This window comes from Geotrypetes seraphini, chromosome 4 (genome assembly GCF_902459505.1).
Source record: "Geotrypetes seraphini chromosome 4, aGeoSer1.1, whole genome shotgun sequence".
Lineage (NCBI taxonomy): Eukaryota > Metazoa > Chordata > Amphibia > Gymnophiona > Dermophiidae > Geotrypetes > Geotrypetes seraphini.
Genome location: NC_047087.1, coordinates 123950631 through 123970026, shown reverse-complemented (window position 1 = coordinate 123970026; position 19396 = coordinate 123950631). Strand labels below are relative to the sequence as shown.

The window sequence follows — 19396 nt, the reverse complement described above, 5'->3', positions numbered from 1 at the left end:
AGAATCATGGTGGCTCTGTCCCTGCGGAGTTTGGATAATGTCCGCAACATCAGAGGTAGTGGAGGAAAGGCATAGAGGAACCGATCCGTCCAGTCGAGCAGGAATGCATCCGGGGCCAGACGGTGAGGAGAGAAGAGTCTGGAACAGAACTAGAGCAGCTGATGGTTGTGAGGAGCTGCAAAGAGGTCCACCTGCGGAGTGCCCCAGCGAGCAAAGATGGAGCGGAGCGTGGGAGGATCCAGAGTCCACTCCTGAGGTTGAAGGATGCGGCTGAGATTGTCGGCCAGGGAGTTCTGTTCGCCCTGGATATAGACAGCCTTGAGGAAGAGACTGTGGGCTGTGGACCAGGTCCAGATGCGGATGGCCTCCTGACAGAGGAGGGGAGATCCGGTGCCGCCTTGCTTGTTTATGTAGTACATGGCGACCTGGTTGTCTGTGCACAGGAGAAGGACCTGAGGGTAGAGAAGGTGCTGGAAGGCTTTGAGAGCATAGAACATGGCTCTGAGTTCCAGGAAATTGATGCGATGTTGACGCTCCTGAGGGGTCCAGAGACCCTGGGTGCAAAGATCTCCTAGGTGAGCTCCCCACGCATAAGGGGAGGCATCTGTGGTTATGATCATGGAGTGAGGGGGTAGATGAAATAGTAGACCCCTGGAAAGATTGGAGGAGTTCAACCACCAGTGAAGAGATTGCTGAAGAGACGATGTCACAGAGATGGGATGAGAAAGAGGATCCATGGTCTGTGACCATTGGTTGGCCAGCGTCCATTGAGGTGTCCTGAGGTGGAGTCGCGCCAGGGGAAGCACATGGACCGTCGATGCCATGTGGCCCAGGAGGACCATCATTTGCCGAGCTGGAATGGAGCGATGAAGGAGCACCTGATGGCAGAGGTGGAGCAGGGTCCGTTGGCGGTCTGAGGGGAGAAACGCTCTCATCAGAATGGTGTCGAGGACGGCTCCAATAAACTGAAGTCGCTGTGTGGGAAGCAGATGCGACTTGGGGTAGTTGATCTCGAACCCCAGAAGGTGGAGGAAGGAGATGGTGTGCTGAGTGGCTTGTAGCACAAGAGGAGACGTAGGTGCTTTCACTAACCAATCGTCCAAGTAGGGGAACACCTGAAGGTCGTGAGACCTGAGGAAGGCCGCCACCACAATAAGGCATTTGGTGAACACTCTGGGTGATGAGGCGAGGCCAAAGGGTAGCACTTTGTACTGATAGTGATGGTGCTGTATCTGAAACCGTACATAGCGACGTAAAGTCGGATGGATTGGGATGTGAGTGTAGGCCTCCTTGAGATCTAGGGAGCATAGCCAGTCGTGGTGAGAGAGAAGAGGATAAATCGTGGCCAGGGAGAGCATTCTGAACTTCTCTTTGACCAGACACTTGTTGAGGTCCCTGAGATCGAGGTTGGGACGAAGGTCTCCTGTTTTTTTGGGAACCAGGAAGTAGCGGGAGTAGAATCCCTGACCCCTTTGGTCCGGAGGTACCTCTTCGATGGCATTGAGGAGAAGGAGGGATTGGACCTCCCTCAGGAGGAGGGGGGTTTGGGAGGAGTGAGAAGCAGACTCTACGGGAGGATGGTCTGGTGGAAGAGTCTGGAAGTTGAGAGAGTAGCCGTGGCGAATGATGTTGAGGACCCATTGGTCTGATGTGATGACCTCCCAACGGCTGAGGAAGAGTTGAAAGCGTCCTCCGATCGGCTGAGGAAGAGGCGATGAAGGTGGGAGACTGGCTATGCTCTGGAGAAAGGAGTCAAAAGGGTTGAGACGGTTTTGATGAAGGAAGAGGCTTGGCAGGTTGAGTCTGTGGGCGAGCCTGAGGCTGATGCTGGTGGCGAGGACGGCGAGATTGTTGTGGAGGCGGGTTAAGAGGTCTGGCCGAGAACCTGCATTGGTAAGAAGACTGTTGCCTGTAGGGGCGAGCAGGTGGAGTCTTCTTTTTAGGTTTGATCAGAGTGTCCCACCTGGTCTCGTGTGCTGAGAGCTTCTGGGTGGTCGAGTCCAGGGATTCTCCAAAGAGTTCATCACCCAGACAAGGTGCGTTAGCCAGGCGGTCCTGGTGGTTAATGTCTAGGTCAGAAACTCTCAGCCATGCCAAACGGCGCATAGCCACCGCCATGGCAGATGCACGGGAGGTCAGCTCAAACGAGTCGTAGATGGAGCGAACCATGAATTTCCTGAGTTGGAGGAGGCTGGAAATTTGTTGCTGGAAGAGAGGGACCTTACGTTCAGGAAGATACTTCTGTAAGGAGGAGAGCTGTTGCACCAGATGCTTCATATAGAAGGAGAAGTGGAAGGTGTAGTTGTTGGCTCTATTGGCTAGCATGGCATTTTGGAAACGGCGCTTACCAAATTTATCCATAGTTTTTCCCTCTCTGCCAGGAGGGGTGGAGGCATATACACTGGAACCCTGAGACTTTTTCAAAGTAGATTCCACCAGGAGGGATTCGTGGGGCAATTGAGGTTTGTCAAACCCTGGGATTGGAATAACCCGGTACAAGCTATCCAATTTGCGAGGGGCCCCGGGAACAGTGAGGGGAGTCTCCCAGTTTTTATAGAAAGTTTCCCGTAAGATGTCGTGGACGGGCAACTTTAGAAATTCCTTGGGAGGTTGTTCAAAGTCTAGGGCATCGAGGAAAGCCTGAGACTTTTTAGAGTCGGACTATAAGGGGATGGAAAGAGCTGCTGCCATCTCCCTAAGGAATTTAGAAAAAGAGGATTGTTCTGGTTTTGAGGCGGTATCGGTCATGGAGGGTTCTTCGTCGGTTGACGAAGCGTCCTCTTCGGTACCGTGCGGGGAGTCTTCCCACAAGTCTGGGTCTCTAACGTCAGGGTGTGCACGTTTGGACATCGGTGTGGAAGGCTCGGCATGGCAGGTCTTTGAGAGAGATTTGCCTGAGCGTACTGAGGCGGTACCGGGAGAGGAAGACCGATGTCGTTCCTGGGACTGGGAAGGGTCGGCAGCAGTACGGGTATGCACTGTAGGTGTTTCAGCCAAGAGCACCGGCATGGAGGTATTAATCGGTACCGAGGGGGGTCGACACCGATGGGACAGTGCGAGGCTCGGACCGGTCCCGTACCGGAAGGTGCGGTGCCAGCAACGCCGGCAACAGTTGTTGGAGTTGTTGCTGGAGCTGCTCCTGTAATTGGTTTTGGAGTATGGCCGCGATGCGGTCATCCAGGGGGGGCACCGGTACTGCTTTTTTCTTCTTCGGTACCATAGGTGCCGCTCTACGCTCCGGCGATGAGGAGGCCGATGATGAGGCACTCACTGATATCGGAGTGGAGCGTTTGCGGGGTCGGTGCGGTGCCGGGAGGGCCTGTGTCGCAACCGTGACAGGAGGGCGCTCAAGGGAAGTGGAAGGCTTCTTAGCCGGCTTACCTGGGCCCAACGACCCCGAAAAAGGGTCAGGTGGCGTCGACGTCGTGGGTGCCGACTTTTGTGGTGCCGTCGACGTCGCAGCAGGTTCCATGGCAGATCCGGTACCGAATAAAAGATTTTGCTGGATCTGCCTGTTTTTTAATGTGCGCTTTTTAAGCGTAGCACAGCGAGTGCAAGTGTCAGCCCGATGCTCTGGACCCAGGCACTGCAGGCACCAATTGTGCGGGTCGGTGAGAGAGATCGGGCGTGCACACCGCTGGCACTTCTTAAAGCCCGGTTGAGGGGGCATGAAGGGAAACACGGCCTCCGCAAAATCGAATCTGGAGGCCTGTATGGTGGCAACAGGCCCCGCCGGGGCCGGCCTGAAAAAATAAAGAAAACTGGACGAGTTTTTTTTTTTTTGTAAGTAAAAATAGGGAATCCGAAAGGAAAAATTAGAAGAAAAACGAAAAATTATGCGAGCGGGAAGGCAGAAACTAGCTTTTCAACGGCTGTTGAAAGCACATGCGTCTTCTTCGCTCCGCGGAAACGAAGAAACTGGGGACCAAGCTCTCCTCCGTCGAGCGGGAAGGCACCCGCGCATGCGCGGTGCGGCCAACTAGAACTTTCTAGTTAAAAGTGTCCGTACCGGGGCTCCGTCGGTGACGTCACCCATACGTTAAGAATATGCTGCCTGCTTGTCCTGGGATAATGCATTGCTACCAGAACTATCACCTTGGTGAAGGTGTGCAGCGCTGTTGCCAGACTGAAGGGAAGTGTGGAGACCTGGAAATGTCTCCCCAGCACATGGAATCTTAAATACATTCTGTGATCCCATATGAAAATAGGCCTCTATCAAATCTAGGCTAGGCATTCCCCTGATGCTACTACCGCATTGACTGATCAAAAGGTCTCCATGCAGAATTGAGGAAATTTTAGTGCTACATTGACTGATTCAGATCCAGTATTTGGTCTCCAGTCAGACTTTCATGGGCACAATAAAGTAACTGCCCAAGCCCAAATCTTTGGAAAGTACAGGCTTTATGGCTCAAATATCTAAGAGCCTTTTTATTGTTTCTCGTACTTTGACCGCTTTCTCTGGCCATCTGGCTGTAAAGGCTATAAATAGATCCAGGGGTCGGTGACAAAACTCGAGCTTATATACCTCTTAACCCTTTCAGGACCATAAGGATCGTAGGCCAATTTTTGTGGTTTTGACGACATTTTTATGGTAAAAAGGGCTTGCAGATGCCAAAAAATTGATTTTTTTTGTGAAATATCATTTTTATTTAAAAAAATCACACTTCTGGCTTATGGACAGTGTGGCAAGTGAATCTTCTCGTCAATCTAGCAACGACGCTAATGAATGAATGTCGGAACCAGTTTGTTTACATAAAGGCAGTATCATATGGAATCCGTACATATCAAATTTAGAACTGTAGACTATCCCAATCAAAATTTATAGGATTTTAAAGTTATGGGACAAATATGTCCCTTGGTCCTGAAAGGGTTAAATGATGTTCAGCACACAGCGGTCTGAGCAGATCTGTGTCCAGGCCTCCGAATAGATCAATAACTGTCCTATCTGCAGTGGTACAGCCTATGTTTTTTGTGTTTGTAAATCTTTATTCATTTTCATCTCTTACAACAAGTATATAATAATCAATCAAAATAATTTTTACAAATCACTTGACAGCCTATGGACCTGGCATCATTGATATTTCTTGGAGGCAAATTGTAGCAAGACCCAGAGAACTGAGGTCATCTGGTGCTTCCAAACCTCTGCACATCTGCACTCTGTCAAGATCACCGATATGATCTGTGGGCAGAGGAGCCTCCTGAGTACTGTCAAAATTGCTAAGAGCCTTGAAAATTAGCATGAACAGAGCCTCTAGGGGCTCATTGTCTGCCTTGCAAAGCTTTATGATAATGATCTGCCTCACTGGCCATAAGATTGTCCAAACCCTTATCAAAATGCATCTGTCCTTTAAAAGGAAACCTGCTCAAAGTGCCTTTAAAAGTTGATTCTCATGCCCATTGCCTAATCCATAGCATTCTGCAAGTTGAGAAAGCATAAGCAGAAACTTTGCTCATGCCTGGTATGTCATATAGAGCAGTGTTCTTCAACCACCGGTCCATGGACCGGTGACGGTCCACAGAAATTTTTTGCCGGTCTACAGGACCAGCACGTGCATCAGGCCCAAAACAGTGTTCTTCAACCGCCGGTCCACGGTGTGATCGATGCGGCATTATCTTCGAGCCAGTTCCCTCTTCCTCACTGATTCAGTGCACAAAGTCACAGGCAGTGGCTCCTACGCGCATCCTGCGCCTGAACTGGAAGCCTTCTCTTTGATGTTGCAATGTCAGAGGGAAGGCTTCCAGATGAGGCACGGGACGCACAAGGAGCCGGACTGAGCCGGACTGAAGATAATACTGGGGCGGCATAAAATTGCCAAGCAGAAGCAGGCCAGAAGGTAAGGCATAGCATGGAGGGAGGGAGACAGTAAAGGTAGGGGGGAATTATTTTATTTTTTAATTTAGTGATTGAATTATGTTAATTTTGAGAATTTACATCTGCTGTCAGTGTGCTTTATATAGTTTAATTTTGTGGTTAACCATTATGTGTTGTTAATAAGATTATATTGTGTATCTATGAAAAATGAATGGAAAAAATAGTGTTACAATTAGTACTATTATGGGGGCGGGGTCTGGCCCAAGACTTAGCCCAGTGTTCTTCAACCACCGGTCCACAGAATTATTCTTTTATTTCTGCCGGTCCATAGGTGTAAAAAGGTTGAAAAACACTGATATAGAGCATCTGATACATGATTAAACCCAGCTATTACCAGCTGGAGATAAGCATCTGCTGTGGGAGTCCGATGTAATCTGGTATGGCAAGTGCATGCCACGAATGAGGCCGCCGCTGCCTTAATACCCAAAGCCAGGGCCTATTGCCTTTTAAGGGTAACATCTATCTTGTGCATCCTTTAAAATTACTCTTTTCACTAGATAGGGAAAATACGCTTCTTAACTTGACCTACCAACGAATCCACTTATGCTGAACGAACAGCTGCTGAAATTCAGGAGCCACGGATTACAGGTTTGATATAGTCCTAGCAACCCGTAAGAGCCCATGGGGTCTCCTGATGCTCTGTGACTAGCATAGTAATGTCAGTATGCGACAGAAAAAATGCAGTTGAGTCTTAGAGCTGCTCATAACAGAGCACTATGCCATTGAGGTCCAAAGGGATTCAAAGTTTAATTCTCACAGTCAGTAATAATCTCAAGCAAGGCCGTCTTGCCTGAAAAAGTGACATACCATCATTTCCTCCCCCTGGTCAAGGGCTACCACTGCCTCTTGACCACCCGAGATCCCGAATCTCTTAAGAACAAAGATTCACTCTGTGGCAGTAAAGGCATGAACTGACCCCCCCCCCCTCGTCTCCCCAGTCCTAGACTGGTCTTCTGGTTCTTGATCTGTAACCTTTGCAACCTTGCATCCTTCTAGCTTTTGCCGTCACCTTTTCAACCTGTTTGGCCACCTTAAGATCATCACATACAATCATACCCAAATCCCACTCTTCTGTAATGCACATAAGTTCTTCACCCCCTAAACTGTACAGTTCTCTCAGATTTTTGCAGCCTAAATTTCTTAGCATTTAATTTTAGCTGCCAAATTTCAGACCATTCTTCAAGCTTCACCAGGTCTTTCTTCATGTTATTGACACCATGCAGTGTGTCTTCTCTATTGCAGATTTTCGTATCATCCGCAAAGGGAGGCAAATCTTACCCGACAACCCTTTAGCAATAGTTTACAAAAATGTTAAAAATAACAGGTCCAAGAACAGAACCTTAAGGCACACCACTGGTAACATCCCTTTCCTCAGAGGAATCTCCATTAATCATTACCCTCTGTTGCCTTCCACTCAACCGGTTCTTGACCCAGCCCGTCACTTTGGGACCCATCCTGAGGGCACTCAGTTTATTTATTAGATGTCTGTGAGGAACACTGTCAAAGGCTTTGTTAAAATCTAAATACACCACATCTAGCGTACATCCTCTATCCAATTCTCTGGTCACCCAGTCAAAGAAATTGATCAGATTTGGCTGACAAAACCTACCTCTAGTGAATCCATGTTGCCTCCGGTCCTGTAATCCACAGGATTACAGAAACTTCATCATTCTCCGTTTTAAAAGTGTTTCCATTAATTTGCTTACCACAGAAGTCAGACTTACCGGCCTATAATTTGCTACTTCTTCCTTACTTCCATTACACTCTGTTTTAAGCCAAATTGAGGGATTTTGAGGCAAGTAAAGGCTTTATTTAAAATCGGGAAATTCAAGATGGCTGCTATGGCCAACATTTTGGCAGAAAAAAAAAAGCGGCCGAGGAGAGCTTTCCCAAAGTTTAAAATATTTTGGAAAGGTGTTTTTTGGAGGTGGGGAACCCTATAGCAAGCCCCAGAATCCACCAGAACATTGATTTTGACACCCTGACCCCAATTTTCCCATAAACTATATAGTAGCCTGCACTCACTGAGCTGTGGTGATGCTTTTTGTCTGCTTTGCTCACACTGCAGCTGGAATCTGGAGAAGACTACTGCATATCAAAGCAGCATATGAAAGGGTTCACAAAACTGCAATCTTCAGGCTACCAGTCAGATTGAAGTCTGACTCATACCCCCACGGATCCACACGCAGCGACAAGGGGAGGGGAAAGTAACTCATATCAGGACTTGTATGCCTTGTGTACCAGATATATGGATTTGGTCTTGTTTCAGTTTCAGCCAAAATGCTGGTGCATTTTTGGCTGAAACCAACACTTATACCATGTAGCTCACAACCCTCACTCCTCCCCTTCCTAGACTACCACACAGGCCCGAGTGGTGATATAAGGGGGGTAGGAGTGATCTGCCATTGCTCCTAACCATGTTGGCTCTAATCTCAAAATGACTGCCAAACCTCAAGCAACACTCTTGTAAGACAGCGGTAGGAGGTCACAGTAGCCATTCTGTCAGCTTTGCTAGCATGAGGAGTGACTGGGAATGCTCCTGCTCCCTGTAGACCACCAAAGATATGATAAGCCTGGGAAGGGGATTGGGGAGGGGATAACATGCCTCAGGCCTACATGTAGTTTCAGGAAGGGGCTTGGGTTTATGTATCAGCAGATCCAGCAGGAGTGGGGGGCTCCTTCTATTCAGAGTATGGGCAGGGGCTGTTTCTATTCAGGGGCTGGGCTAGTTTCATTTTCAGTCAAAACTGAAAAACTGGTTTCGGTCACACACTACATGTAACAGAAATATGATAATTCTCTCTTTTTTTTTTTTTAATAATTCTTTATTCGTTTTCAAATTAAACAACAAGTGCACAAAAGAATATATTACAACAAATTATTCCAGAATAGCACTTTGCTATCTGCCATATAAACATCTAGTAAAATCAATAACCCCCCTACAATAAAAATATACACATATTATATATCATATTATAATATATAATATTATAATATGATAATTCTCAGTACAATACAAATGATACTACGGTATAATAGCATTGAAGATTCAAATTGATATAATACCAATGAAACACTGAAAAAGCACATATCGGAACATATGAACAGGTACTATGCTAATGCTTTTCCAACAATACTATGTAGTCGAGGGGCCAAGTGCAGATATACATCAAAAGTCAATTAAGATATACATACCGTATTTTCACACATAACGCGCGCGTTATACACGATTTTACAAACCGAGTATAACCATGCGCGTTATATGCGTGAGTGTGTTGTACAAATTTTTTTTTACATAGTTCCCCCCCCGACGTCCGATTCATCACCCCGAAGGACCGCTCGCACCCCCCCAGCCTCCCCCCCTCGCATGGAGAAGCTGCCTACTGTTGTTTCCCGATGCCAGTGAGCCCTGCTGCTTCCTCTGCCTTCCTCGCCCCTTCTCTGAGCCCTGCGCTGCTTCCTCTGCTGGCGGTCCCGCCCTTTCTCTGATGTCAGACAAGGGGCGGTACCGCGGCAGAGGAAGCAGCGCAGGGCTCAGAGAAGGGGCGAGACCGCTGGCAGAGGAAGCAGCAGGGCTCACTGGCATCGGGAAACAACGGTAGGCAGCTTCTCCATGCGGGGGGGGGAGGCTGGGGGGGTATGAGCGGTCTTTCGGGGTGATGAATCGGACGTCTGGGGGGGGAACTATGTAAAAAAAAAATTTTTACAATGCGCATGCTTACAGAGCTGGGAGCAGGACAGGGCTGGAAAGGAGAGTCGGGACCAGAGGAGACTCGGGGCAGGGCGGCGAAAGGAGAGTCGGGACCAGAGGAGACTCGGGGCAGGGCGGCGAAAGGAGACTCGGGGCAGGGCGGCGAAAGGAGAGTCGGGACCAGAGGAGACTCGGGGCAGGGCGGCGAAAGGAGAGTCGGGACCAGAGGAGACTCGGGGCAGGGCGGCGAAAGGAGAGTCGGGACCAGAGGAGACTCGGGGCAGGGCGGCGAGAGGAGAGTCGGGGCGGCAAGCAGCATGCGCGGTATACGCGTGTGCGTGCTATATAAAAATTTGTTTACATATATTTAGGTTTCCCGCGCACTATACCCGTGTGTGCGTTTTACACGGGTGCGTGGTATATGCGTGAAAACAGGGTAGATAATTAAACTGAAAGCATGAAGATAGTTAGAATAGCAGCAGCACCACCTTCAAAAGAAATGTGATAAACTAATTAATTCTGATAGATGCAACCTGAGCCAAATTACTCACCTTCCACACAGTTGGTAGAGAAGAAGGCAATGTTCCTAGTCTCCAATGGGTTTTCATTAGTAAAATCTGGTGAACGGGTCTGAGGCTCTGATTCACCAGTAAGAGAAGAGTTATCCACCTATGGATTAAAAGAATGGTTGGAGAAGAGAGGCAAAAATATGAAATGGGTAAGATACCATCTTGTATTTTCTTCTCACCCCACAGCCAAAACATATAGTTCACTCATTATCCATTAGTCAAACTTTAAGTGCAAAATTTTGTTCACAGAATTAAAAAAAAAATAAAAAAATGCAACATCCCATGAAAAAAAGGTCTCTACAAAATAGCCCAGAGATGGATGCATTCAGGAAGTGCATGTACCTTGCAACCATGAGCAGATATGATCCTGAGATCTGCCGGTATTCTGTCTCCTCCTTTTACTTCCACCAGATCACCAACCACAACTGCTTCTGCATTGATACTCAACTTCTCCCCATTCCGGATCACAAGGGCTTGCTGGGAAGGAGGCATTCACACAAAGTTAGACCAATACATTTTGGGAAGTTCCTACTTAGTAGTTTTAATATATTCTGGCCTACTGTGAATTTCTAATGAACGAAAAAGACTAAGGACCGGATGCACAAAACTCTCCGACTGTCTAATGATCATCCTAAACCAGTTTAACTGGTTTAGCAACGGACCTAATTTGCTGACCCAATGTACAAAATGGCCTACCATGTGCTTTTCCATGCGTTTATTCATTCTTCAACTACCATGCAAATGACCTCATTAGTATTTAAATGAGGTTATTAGTATTAAAAAGAGACCTCTGAACAATGCTCTTACATCGCTAAGGCATCTAGTGACGGCAACTAATTACCAACAGATCTGCCTTTTTTTTTTAATTTATGGCCACAGATATGCATGTATTACACATACAATATCTGTACCCCAAAGATTGTGCCCCCTCCCTTGGCAGGAGGGATGCCCACTCCCTTTTGCATGTTTTAGTGCAGAGTTTCTCAACATCGGGTACACGAGCCGCTTGTTGGGGGTACGTAGCACTGCGCGGGTCTCCCACTCCCTTCCTCCTTAATGGCCACTGCTGCTGGGGATCCCATGCCCTCCCTTCCTACCCAGCATACACCCCTCCTCCGAAGCTGACCCGGAAGTCTTCCTTCAGATGTCAGAGCCGACACTGGAGGGAAGCCTTCCAGGTCAGCAAGGGATCCCAGTTCCTCCTTCCTGCCCACAGCCGCACAAACACACTGACAGCAGCACTTGCATATGCTGCACATGGCTGACCTGGAAGCCTTCTTTACAACATCAGAGCTGACATCAGAGGGAAGGCTTGTAAGATTAGCTGCCTGCATCCCTGTGTGGATGAAGGCAGGAAGTAGCAGCCCAGCTAGACGGTCCTGGAGCAAGCAAGTAAGGGAGAGGGGACATTATCGTGGGACAAAGGGAGAAAGTAGGGGAGGGAAGGAGTGCATTGGGACATGGGAGGTGCACAAATTTGGGACAAAGACTGAAAGGCAGGGGGGGCATGAACTCTGGACACAGAAGGGAGGAAGGGGGCACTAACTTGGGACATAGGAGCGAGGGAACAGAAAGGTAAAGGGAGAATTGTTGGGCATGAGTGTGCAAGAGGTAAAACGATGGGGAAAGGAAGAAAGGGGAAAATTGTTGGGTATAGAGAGAAATGGGCATGAGGCTAGTGTGCAGTGGTGAAAAATGCTGCACATAACCTGGGGGATGAGATAAGGAGAAATGTTCCAGAGAAGAGCGACTAAGATGGTTAAGGGGCTGGAGGAGCTGCCGTACAGCGAAAGATTAGAGAAACTGGGCCTCTTCTCTCTCGAACAGAGGAGATTGAGAGGGGACATGATCGAAACATTCAAGGTACTGAAGGGGATAGACTTAGTAGATAAGTACAAGTTGTTCACCCTCTCCAAGGTAGGGAGAACAAGAGGGCACTCTCTAAAGTTGAAAGGGGATAGATTCCATACAAACGTAAGGAAGTTCTTCTTCACCCAGAGAGTGGTAGAAAGCTGGAACGCCCTTCCAGAGGCTGTTATAGGGAAAAACACCCTCCAAGGATTCAAGACAAAGTTAGACAAGTTTCTGTTGAACAAGAACGTGCGCTGGTAGGGCTAGTATCAGTTAGGGTGCTGGTCTTAGACCAGAGGGCCGCCGCGTGAGCGGACTGCTGGGCATGATGGACCACTGGTCTGACTCAGCAGTGGCAATTCTTATGTTCTTATGTTAGATGTGTCAGTAGAGGGGGTGGGAGAGTTACACCCTAGATCTCTCTCGCTCTCCCCTTCCCCACTCCCTTTGCAGCAAGAAAGGGAATGAGAGAAGACAGATGGACAGTGAGAGAGAGAAGGAGACATGTTGCCAAAAGGGGTACAGGAGAGAGGAAGAAAAGTTAGACTCATGAAGAAACACAGAGAGATATTGGTTGGGGAAGGGAATGAGGTCCAGAGGAGAGGAAGTGTGCAGGAGGCAGAAAGAAAGAAATATTGGATGCACAGTCAGAAGGAAGTGCAACCAAAGACTCATGAAATCACCAGACAACAAAGGTAGGAAAAATGATTTTATTTTCAATTTAGTGATCAAAATGTATCAGTTTTGAGAATTTATATCTTCTGTCTATATTTTGCACTATTTGTCTACTTTACTATAGTTGTTACTGAGGTGACATTGCATATTTTAAAGCCATCTGCCTTGTCCTTTTTGAAAAAATAAAAAATGAATATAAATGATTTAACATTTTCTCTGCATACAGTGTGCTTTGTGTTTCTTTAATTTTGTGGTTACCATTATGTATTAATAAGATTATATTGTGTGTATATGAAAATGAATGAAATAAATTGCATTATAATTAATACTATTATTATAGGGGTGGGGTTGGGGCGGAGCTTGATATTTGTTAAAACTTGGATTGAAGAAGTTGAGAAACTGTTTTACAGTGCATCCGTCCCCACCACACCCTCCCAAACATGAAGTCCTCCCTTCTGACACTCCCATCATCCCATCAAAGTCCCTAAAAGAAGGCCCTGGTGGTCGGGGGGTGGAAATTAGGTCAAACTCTCCAGCTCAAGGACACTCCTCAACCCCATACCTTGTAGGCATTGTCATTGAAATCTGGCAGGAGGTATTCCTCTGCAAACTGGTGGGCATTCCCCTTCCTGGTGCATCCCATGGGAGGGGCCTTATGTATCCAGGCTAATCAGAACTTTAGGCCCCTCTAAGTGAATCCCAGGATAAACAAAATGCCCACAAAGAATTAACGCTCAAAGGATAAGACTTGAGTTTAATTTGGAATACGAAATGTTACCTGAAAATCTTCCACTGAATGGAGATGGTTAATATATTTGCTAAGAATATTTTTAAACATCTGCCATCCCTTTACAATGAAGGGCAGTATATTAAATAAGGCTAACCTAACCTTTACTTCCAGCTCACCTGAGGTACCATGTTTTTGAAAGATTCCATGATCTTTGAACTCTTTGCTTCTTGGTAATAAGAGAAACAACCAGTGATGATGACAACAGCAGCCAGCACAACTCCAAGATACAACTGCAGAAAACAGAAAAAAATTCTATGATTTTCAAGGTGTTAACCAGACAAACCAGCAAGAGCTAATGTGCTAAAGAGGACAGTCTCTGCTATCCTAACTAGCAAGGATGTTTAAATCCAATAGTTCAAGATACCAGAAATGACAGTAGCAAGTCCTTCTGCCTCTCTCACCTGCCCCTTATTGTCTAAGAGAAAAATGCACTGCTTCAGCACATCCCATTTAACATTTAAAAACAAACTACCAACAGGAATTACCACTCCAGTAATGTGCAGCTTACAGGCTATAAAATATTGTCTAGGCAAAAAAGTTACTTCACTTTAGGGATATCAATACACCTCTGAAGAAATCCAAAACCAAGAACAAGTACCATGATCAGATTTTAAAGACTGCTTCAGAGCATTCCCCCCCAAACACACAACACACTTACATTATCATTGAGGGGTTCTTCTTCAGTTGCAGCTTGAATACCATAAGCCAAAAAACAGAGGATAGCTCCAATCCACAGAAGCATTGAGAAACCCCCAAACAGCTGCCTGCAGAATTTTATCCATTCAGGAGTGGTAGGAGGAGGGGTGAGGGCATTTGGACCATCCCGAGCCAAGATCTCTGCTGCACGAGTAGTTGTCAGACCCTAAAAGGGCAGGGAAGACAGAGGGGAGGGGGTGGAAGGAAAGAAACAGTTCATTCAAAAGCACAAAATCTGTTTTTCCGGATTAGATGCAAGTAGCTGTTTAGTCCCAAGTCAATTGATACACAAAACACATCCTCTTGATACTAAATAATACTAGGTTTGTGATCTCATTTGATTGCTTGAAAATACTGCAGTTTTGAAAGATCTGTCAAACACCATACGGAAGCAAAGTCAGCTTACAAACACATAATTCTATACAGAAAACAACAAGATCTAGACAAAATTGTTATCAGATGATCTTGAGGCAATCAGACAGGTACATAGCAAAAGCTAGAAGAATACTTGGGCTCAAAGGGAGAAGGCAAACCATGAGGAAATATTTGATGTTTCTGTACAATTCTGAATACTGTGTCAATCTGCACCTTCAAAGGATATAAACCAGGAGTTCCCAATCCTCAGGACACACCATACCAGTTAGATTTTCAGGACACCCAAAATGAAATGTGTGAGAAATGTACATACAACACCTCTGCTGTATGCAAATTTCTCATTCATATTCATTGTGGTATACTAAAAACTTGACAGACTTGGTATGTCCCAAGCAATGAGTTGAGAACCACTGATGTAAACTGATCAAGTCTAAAAATCTTCTAAAATGGTCAATATCTTTGTCAAAGCATAAGAGGGCAAAGCTCTAAAACATGAACAATTTGGAAGACCAGATTGAGAGTTAAAAGCCTCCTTCATAAGAAAGAAACCTCTAGAGCAAAGCGTCATAGGATGAGGACTGAGGGGGAAGGCGGGACAGATTCAGGAGTAATCTATTCTAAGGAAATATTTCTTTACAGAAAGGGTAGTGTATGCTTGAAACATCCAAGTATCACTAGGGAGAGAGCAGGACTGAAATCTTAAAATTCAAGCAGGAAAGGACAAGCACTGAATTTGAGGGAGAGAGGAATGCAGAGCTGGGAAATTGATGTGGATGGGCTAAATGGATAGGGTGACAGGAAAAAAAAATCATATGGTCTATGTAAAATGGATTTTTTTTTTCTCTCAATTGATGCTGCTTCCAAATTCACAACCACCTATGATAAAAATTACAATTTGATAACTGACTGCTGTATTATAGCACTCCTGGTTTAATAGTGTTCCACTTCAGAATATTTTTAAACCACAGTACCAATCTTCATTTGAAACTAGGAAAATTGTTTTCTCATGAAAAAGAAAAGTTTCATAAATAAGCTAATCTGCATATTTAATTACACCCACACCTTCTTGAATAGAAGCAAATGTGTTCAATTTGTTGACAGCAAGGATGCTGCAGGTTAGGTGAATTAGAAGCAACACAGCTAAAGAGAAAACGGTTGCCCATCATTTACCTTCACGTTTGTCTGATCTTATTGTACAAAGACTTTCCACAGGCAAAATACGGAGGAAAGAGTCAACAGGTGCCCAAAAAGGGATTGGCCTGTCAGCTACAGACCGAAGTCTGTGAATGCTCAAGCAGGCATAGCTTTAAAACAGTAAAATGGGGAGAGCAGAACACACATACAACTGCATCCATGCATTGCAGAAGGAGAAAACTGTAGAGGGCGCTAAACTGATCAGTGAAATACTTTCAGAGGTGGAGTGAAAAATCCGGAGTGGATTCCTTCTGCAACCAAGTGACTAAAGGGATATAACCCTACTGTCTCGAATTGCTCACCTATTGAACTGTTACATGCATTTTCATCATGGATATCCTGAAAACTAGACTAGCTGGATCTTTCCCAGGATGAGTTTGAGAATCACTGCACCTCACAAACAGATTACCATATTCTAAAATGGCTTTACCTAATCTGGGAAAATTGTGGCAATGCTAATTTTCAATCATTGCTTTTATAGAGATGACAGAACTCTTGGAAACAATGAGCAAAAATTCCTTCAAGTGTTAGAGATGAGGTTTAATGTAGGCACACGAGTTTATTCATTCATCCAATCTAAACACATGTGTACTATGGAATAAATTGAGTCATATGAAACTTTGAAAACAATTCTAAAAAAGCAAAAAATACACAATACGCTCTGTGGCAACTTAACATGGTAGCCTAATGTACATACCTGATTCAGGTCAGTCCCAAACTTTCGATGGAGCTCATCGAGGGAAAGTTTGTGATCTTCCTATAAGATAGGAATGAAGAAAGTTAGAAATACATAAATTTGTTACATGCAAAGAATGGCATTTGTGTTTTTAAAAAGATCTCTTTCTAATTATTCTCCATCTGTTTAACTTACAGATGATAAAAGTCTTTTGAGTATGGATGTAGAAGAAAACATCTCAAACTACAGATGTTAAATCTTCTGCATTAGATAAACTAGCTGGTCAGAGAATTTTAAAGTAAAAGTTGGCTATTTTGCCTTGCTTCTGTAGTTCTTGCCACGGTTTGGTATTTATGAGCTCTCCCAGTTTGCCATATCCTTTCCTGACTTTAGATCACATGCACGCTGTTGGGGCTTTGTGACTTTGGGAGCAGCTGAAAAAGGTCCACCAGTTCATCCAGACATTTACAGGAGGGAAATAGTACATTAAGATAAATGGAATTTGTTTTAACAGGTGCAGGGAAGAGATGTTAATTCACCACACTGCTGCTTTTTTTAGCCTATGAAAGTAGCTTGGTTTATACTTCAATATGTCAAGCTAAAACAGATTAGTCCCAGTAATTAATGTAACTCACAAACAGATTTCTTGTACCTGAATACTAATAATGCAATAAGCTGCCTTGAGCATTACATAGAATGGATTTGAAAATCCAACAATTCTAATAATTACAGAAAATATGAAAATTTGCCTTTAAATAGTTTGTTGCTAGAACATCTTGTAACATGGAAGCCTTCTCCATCTGCAACCATGAACACTTCCCCCCCCCTCCATCTCCTCCAACCCATCAGGTCAATGATTTAGCAAGCACACAATCTTGGTGTCAACAGGGACTGCTGATCCAAATCATTCGAAATACTTGGCTGAACACTAATGGGGAAATCCTCTCACAGTTGCTCATTCAGAGCTGGTGATCCTGAAAGACTTATGTAAACACTAAATGGATCAGTCTTCCAAAAATGAGCTAAAAATGGGTTTTGACACCAATATATATGGCTAGGCTTGACCAGAACGTTCAGCCACAAATCAGTTGGTGCATTAATGAAAAAAGATGATTTTAAAATCTGGTGCCAGTTTCATAAGTGTCTCCCTTTGACCTTATTTTGTTCTGCCGTATTTCAGGTAGGATGATGACCAGAACTGTGCACATTTAAGGTATGGTTAGACTACAGGATGCAAAGGCAACAGCAGTTTTTGCATTCCTCGTCACAATTCTTACTATATTTACTTTGACTGCTGTTGCACTCCAAACAGACAAATGACTATATATTAACCATAATGATTTCAACATTCTTTTCCTGTGTGGTAACTCCTCACATGAAACTCAGCATTGTTTCCATATAGTTAAAAGTTTTTCTCCTTGTACACTTTGTACTTGCCTACATTAAAAGTAGAGGAAGAGTAGATGGTCAAACTGGACAGGCCATATGGTCTGTCATCACTTTCTAGGTTTCCATAGTATGTTAAATTTTGGTATTATTACTGCTTCTATCATTAATGATTTACGTTAACACTGGTCTCAATACAGATCCTCAAAGTACTCCCATTAATCACTCCTCTTCGGTAAAAACCAGTGTTCCCGCTAAGCTGCGCTGGCGTGCGCTGGCGCACAAAATATTACATCGCAGCGCACAAGTTTCTCGTCACAGCACACGGCAGATGGCAGGGCGGCGAGAGGAGAATCGGGCGAGTTGGCTCATAACTTGCTGGCGCCCGATATTTTTAGCTCACAGCGAAAAAAGTTTGCTCACAACACCCGCCCGCTTAGAGGGAGCACTGGTAAAAACCCAGACCATTTAGTCCAGGGGTGTTCAACCTCAGTTCTCACTAGGTCAGGTTGTCAGGATTTCCCAAATGAATATGCAAGAGATCTATTAGCATACAATGGAAGCAGTGCATGCAAATAGATCTCATGCAAATTCTTTGGGGAAATCCTGAAAACCCGACTGGATTGCAGCCTCGAGGATTGATGGGACAACCCTGATTTTTAGCCCTATTCTCTTTCCTATCTTTAACTCAGTGGTTCCCAACCCTGTCTTGGAGGAACCCCCAGGCCAGTTGGGTTTTTCAGGATAGAAACAGAGTATGACGGCAGAAAAGGGCCGGTGGCCCAACAAGTCTGCCCACTCAAGAACCCTCCCTCCCTCGAGAATCCATCTTTCAAGCATTCCTCTGGAGCGATCCCACCTGTCTGTCCCATCGTCCCTTGAAGTCGAGCGTGGTACTGGCCTCGATTATCTGACGTGGAAGACTATTCCATCAATCAATTACCCTTTCGGTGAAGAAGTATTTTCTGGTGTCCCCATGAAATCTGAGTTTTAGCGGATGCCCTCTTGTCGTCGTGGGACCCGTAAGAAAAAAGATTTCTTCCTCCACTTCAATGCGGCCCGTGATAGCCCTCCACCTCAATGCGGCCCGTGATAGCCCTAATGAATATGCATGGAGCAGATTTGCATGCCTGGTACCTCCATTATATGCAGATCTCTCTCATGCATATTCATTAGGGCTATCCTGAAAACCCGACTGGCCGGGGGGTCTTCCAGGCCAGAGTTGAGAACCACTGCTTTAACTAGTTGCCAACAATAAGATATTGCCTGCTATTCCATGTTTTTGTTTCCTTAGGGACTTTATGAAGTATCTTTTGAAACCCTCTTGACTAGTTTATCCTATCTACACCTTCAAATAAATCTAATAGATTGAGATTTGGCTTCTCTTTGCTAAATACATGACAGCTCTTTCACATTAAGCCATGCTTATTTATATGCTTGTTAGCTTCCACCATCTTGTTCAGTAATGTCAAATTCAATGGGTTCTACATTTTTGCTGCTGTTCTCCCCCCCCCCCCCCCCATTTTTTTAAAGTCATTTCAAATCTGGTAGTAGAACATAATTGCCATACTGGGTCAGACCAAAAGGTCTGGTGAGGCCATAACTACCTAGCAGGATCTCA

At 45.3% G+C, this 19396-nt stretch overlaps 1 protein-coding gene across 3 annotated transcripts in view; it reads right to left on the bottom strand.

Annotated features, from left to right (window-relative positions):
* Window positions 1-19396, bottom strand: part of ATP1A1 (ATPase Na+/K+ transporting subunit alpha 1) — a 216375-nt gene that overhangs the window by 81218 nt on the left and 115761 nt on the right. For all 3 annotated transcript variants that reach the window (XM_033940421.1, XM_033940422.1, XM_033940424.1), the window contains exons 3-7: window positions 16411-16470; window positions 14107-14310; window positions 13565-13678; window positions 10475-10609; window positions 10115-10232 (exon numbers count right to left, since the gene is read on the bottom strand). In XM_033940421.1, the coding sequence (XP_033796312.1) occupies window positions 10115-10232; window positions 10475-10609; window positions 13565-13678; window positions 14107-14310; window positions 16411-16470 (631 nt within the window). The remainder of the gene's footprint in view (window positions 1-10114; window positions 10233-10474; window positions 10610-13564; window positions 13679-14106; window positions 14311-16410; window positions 16471-19396) is intronic.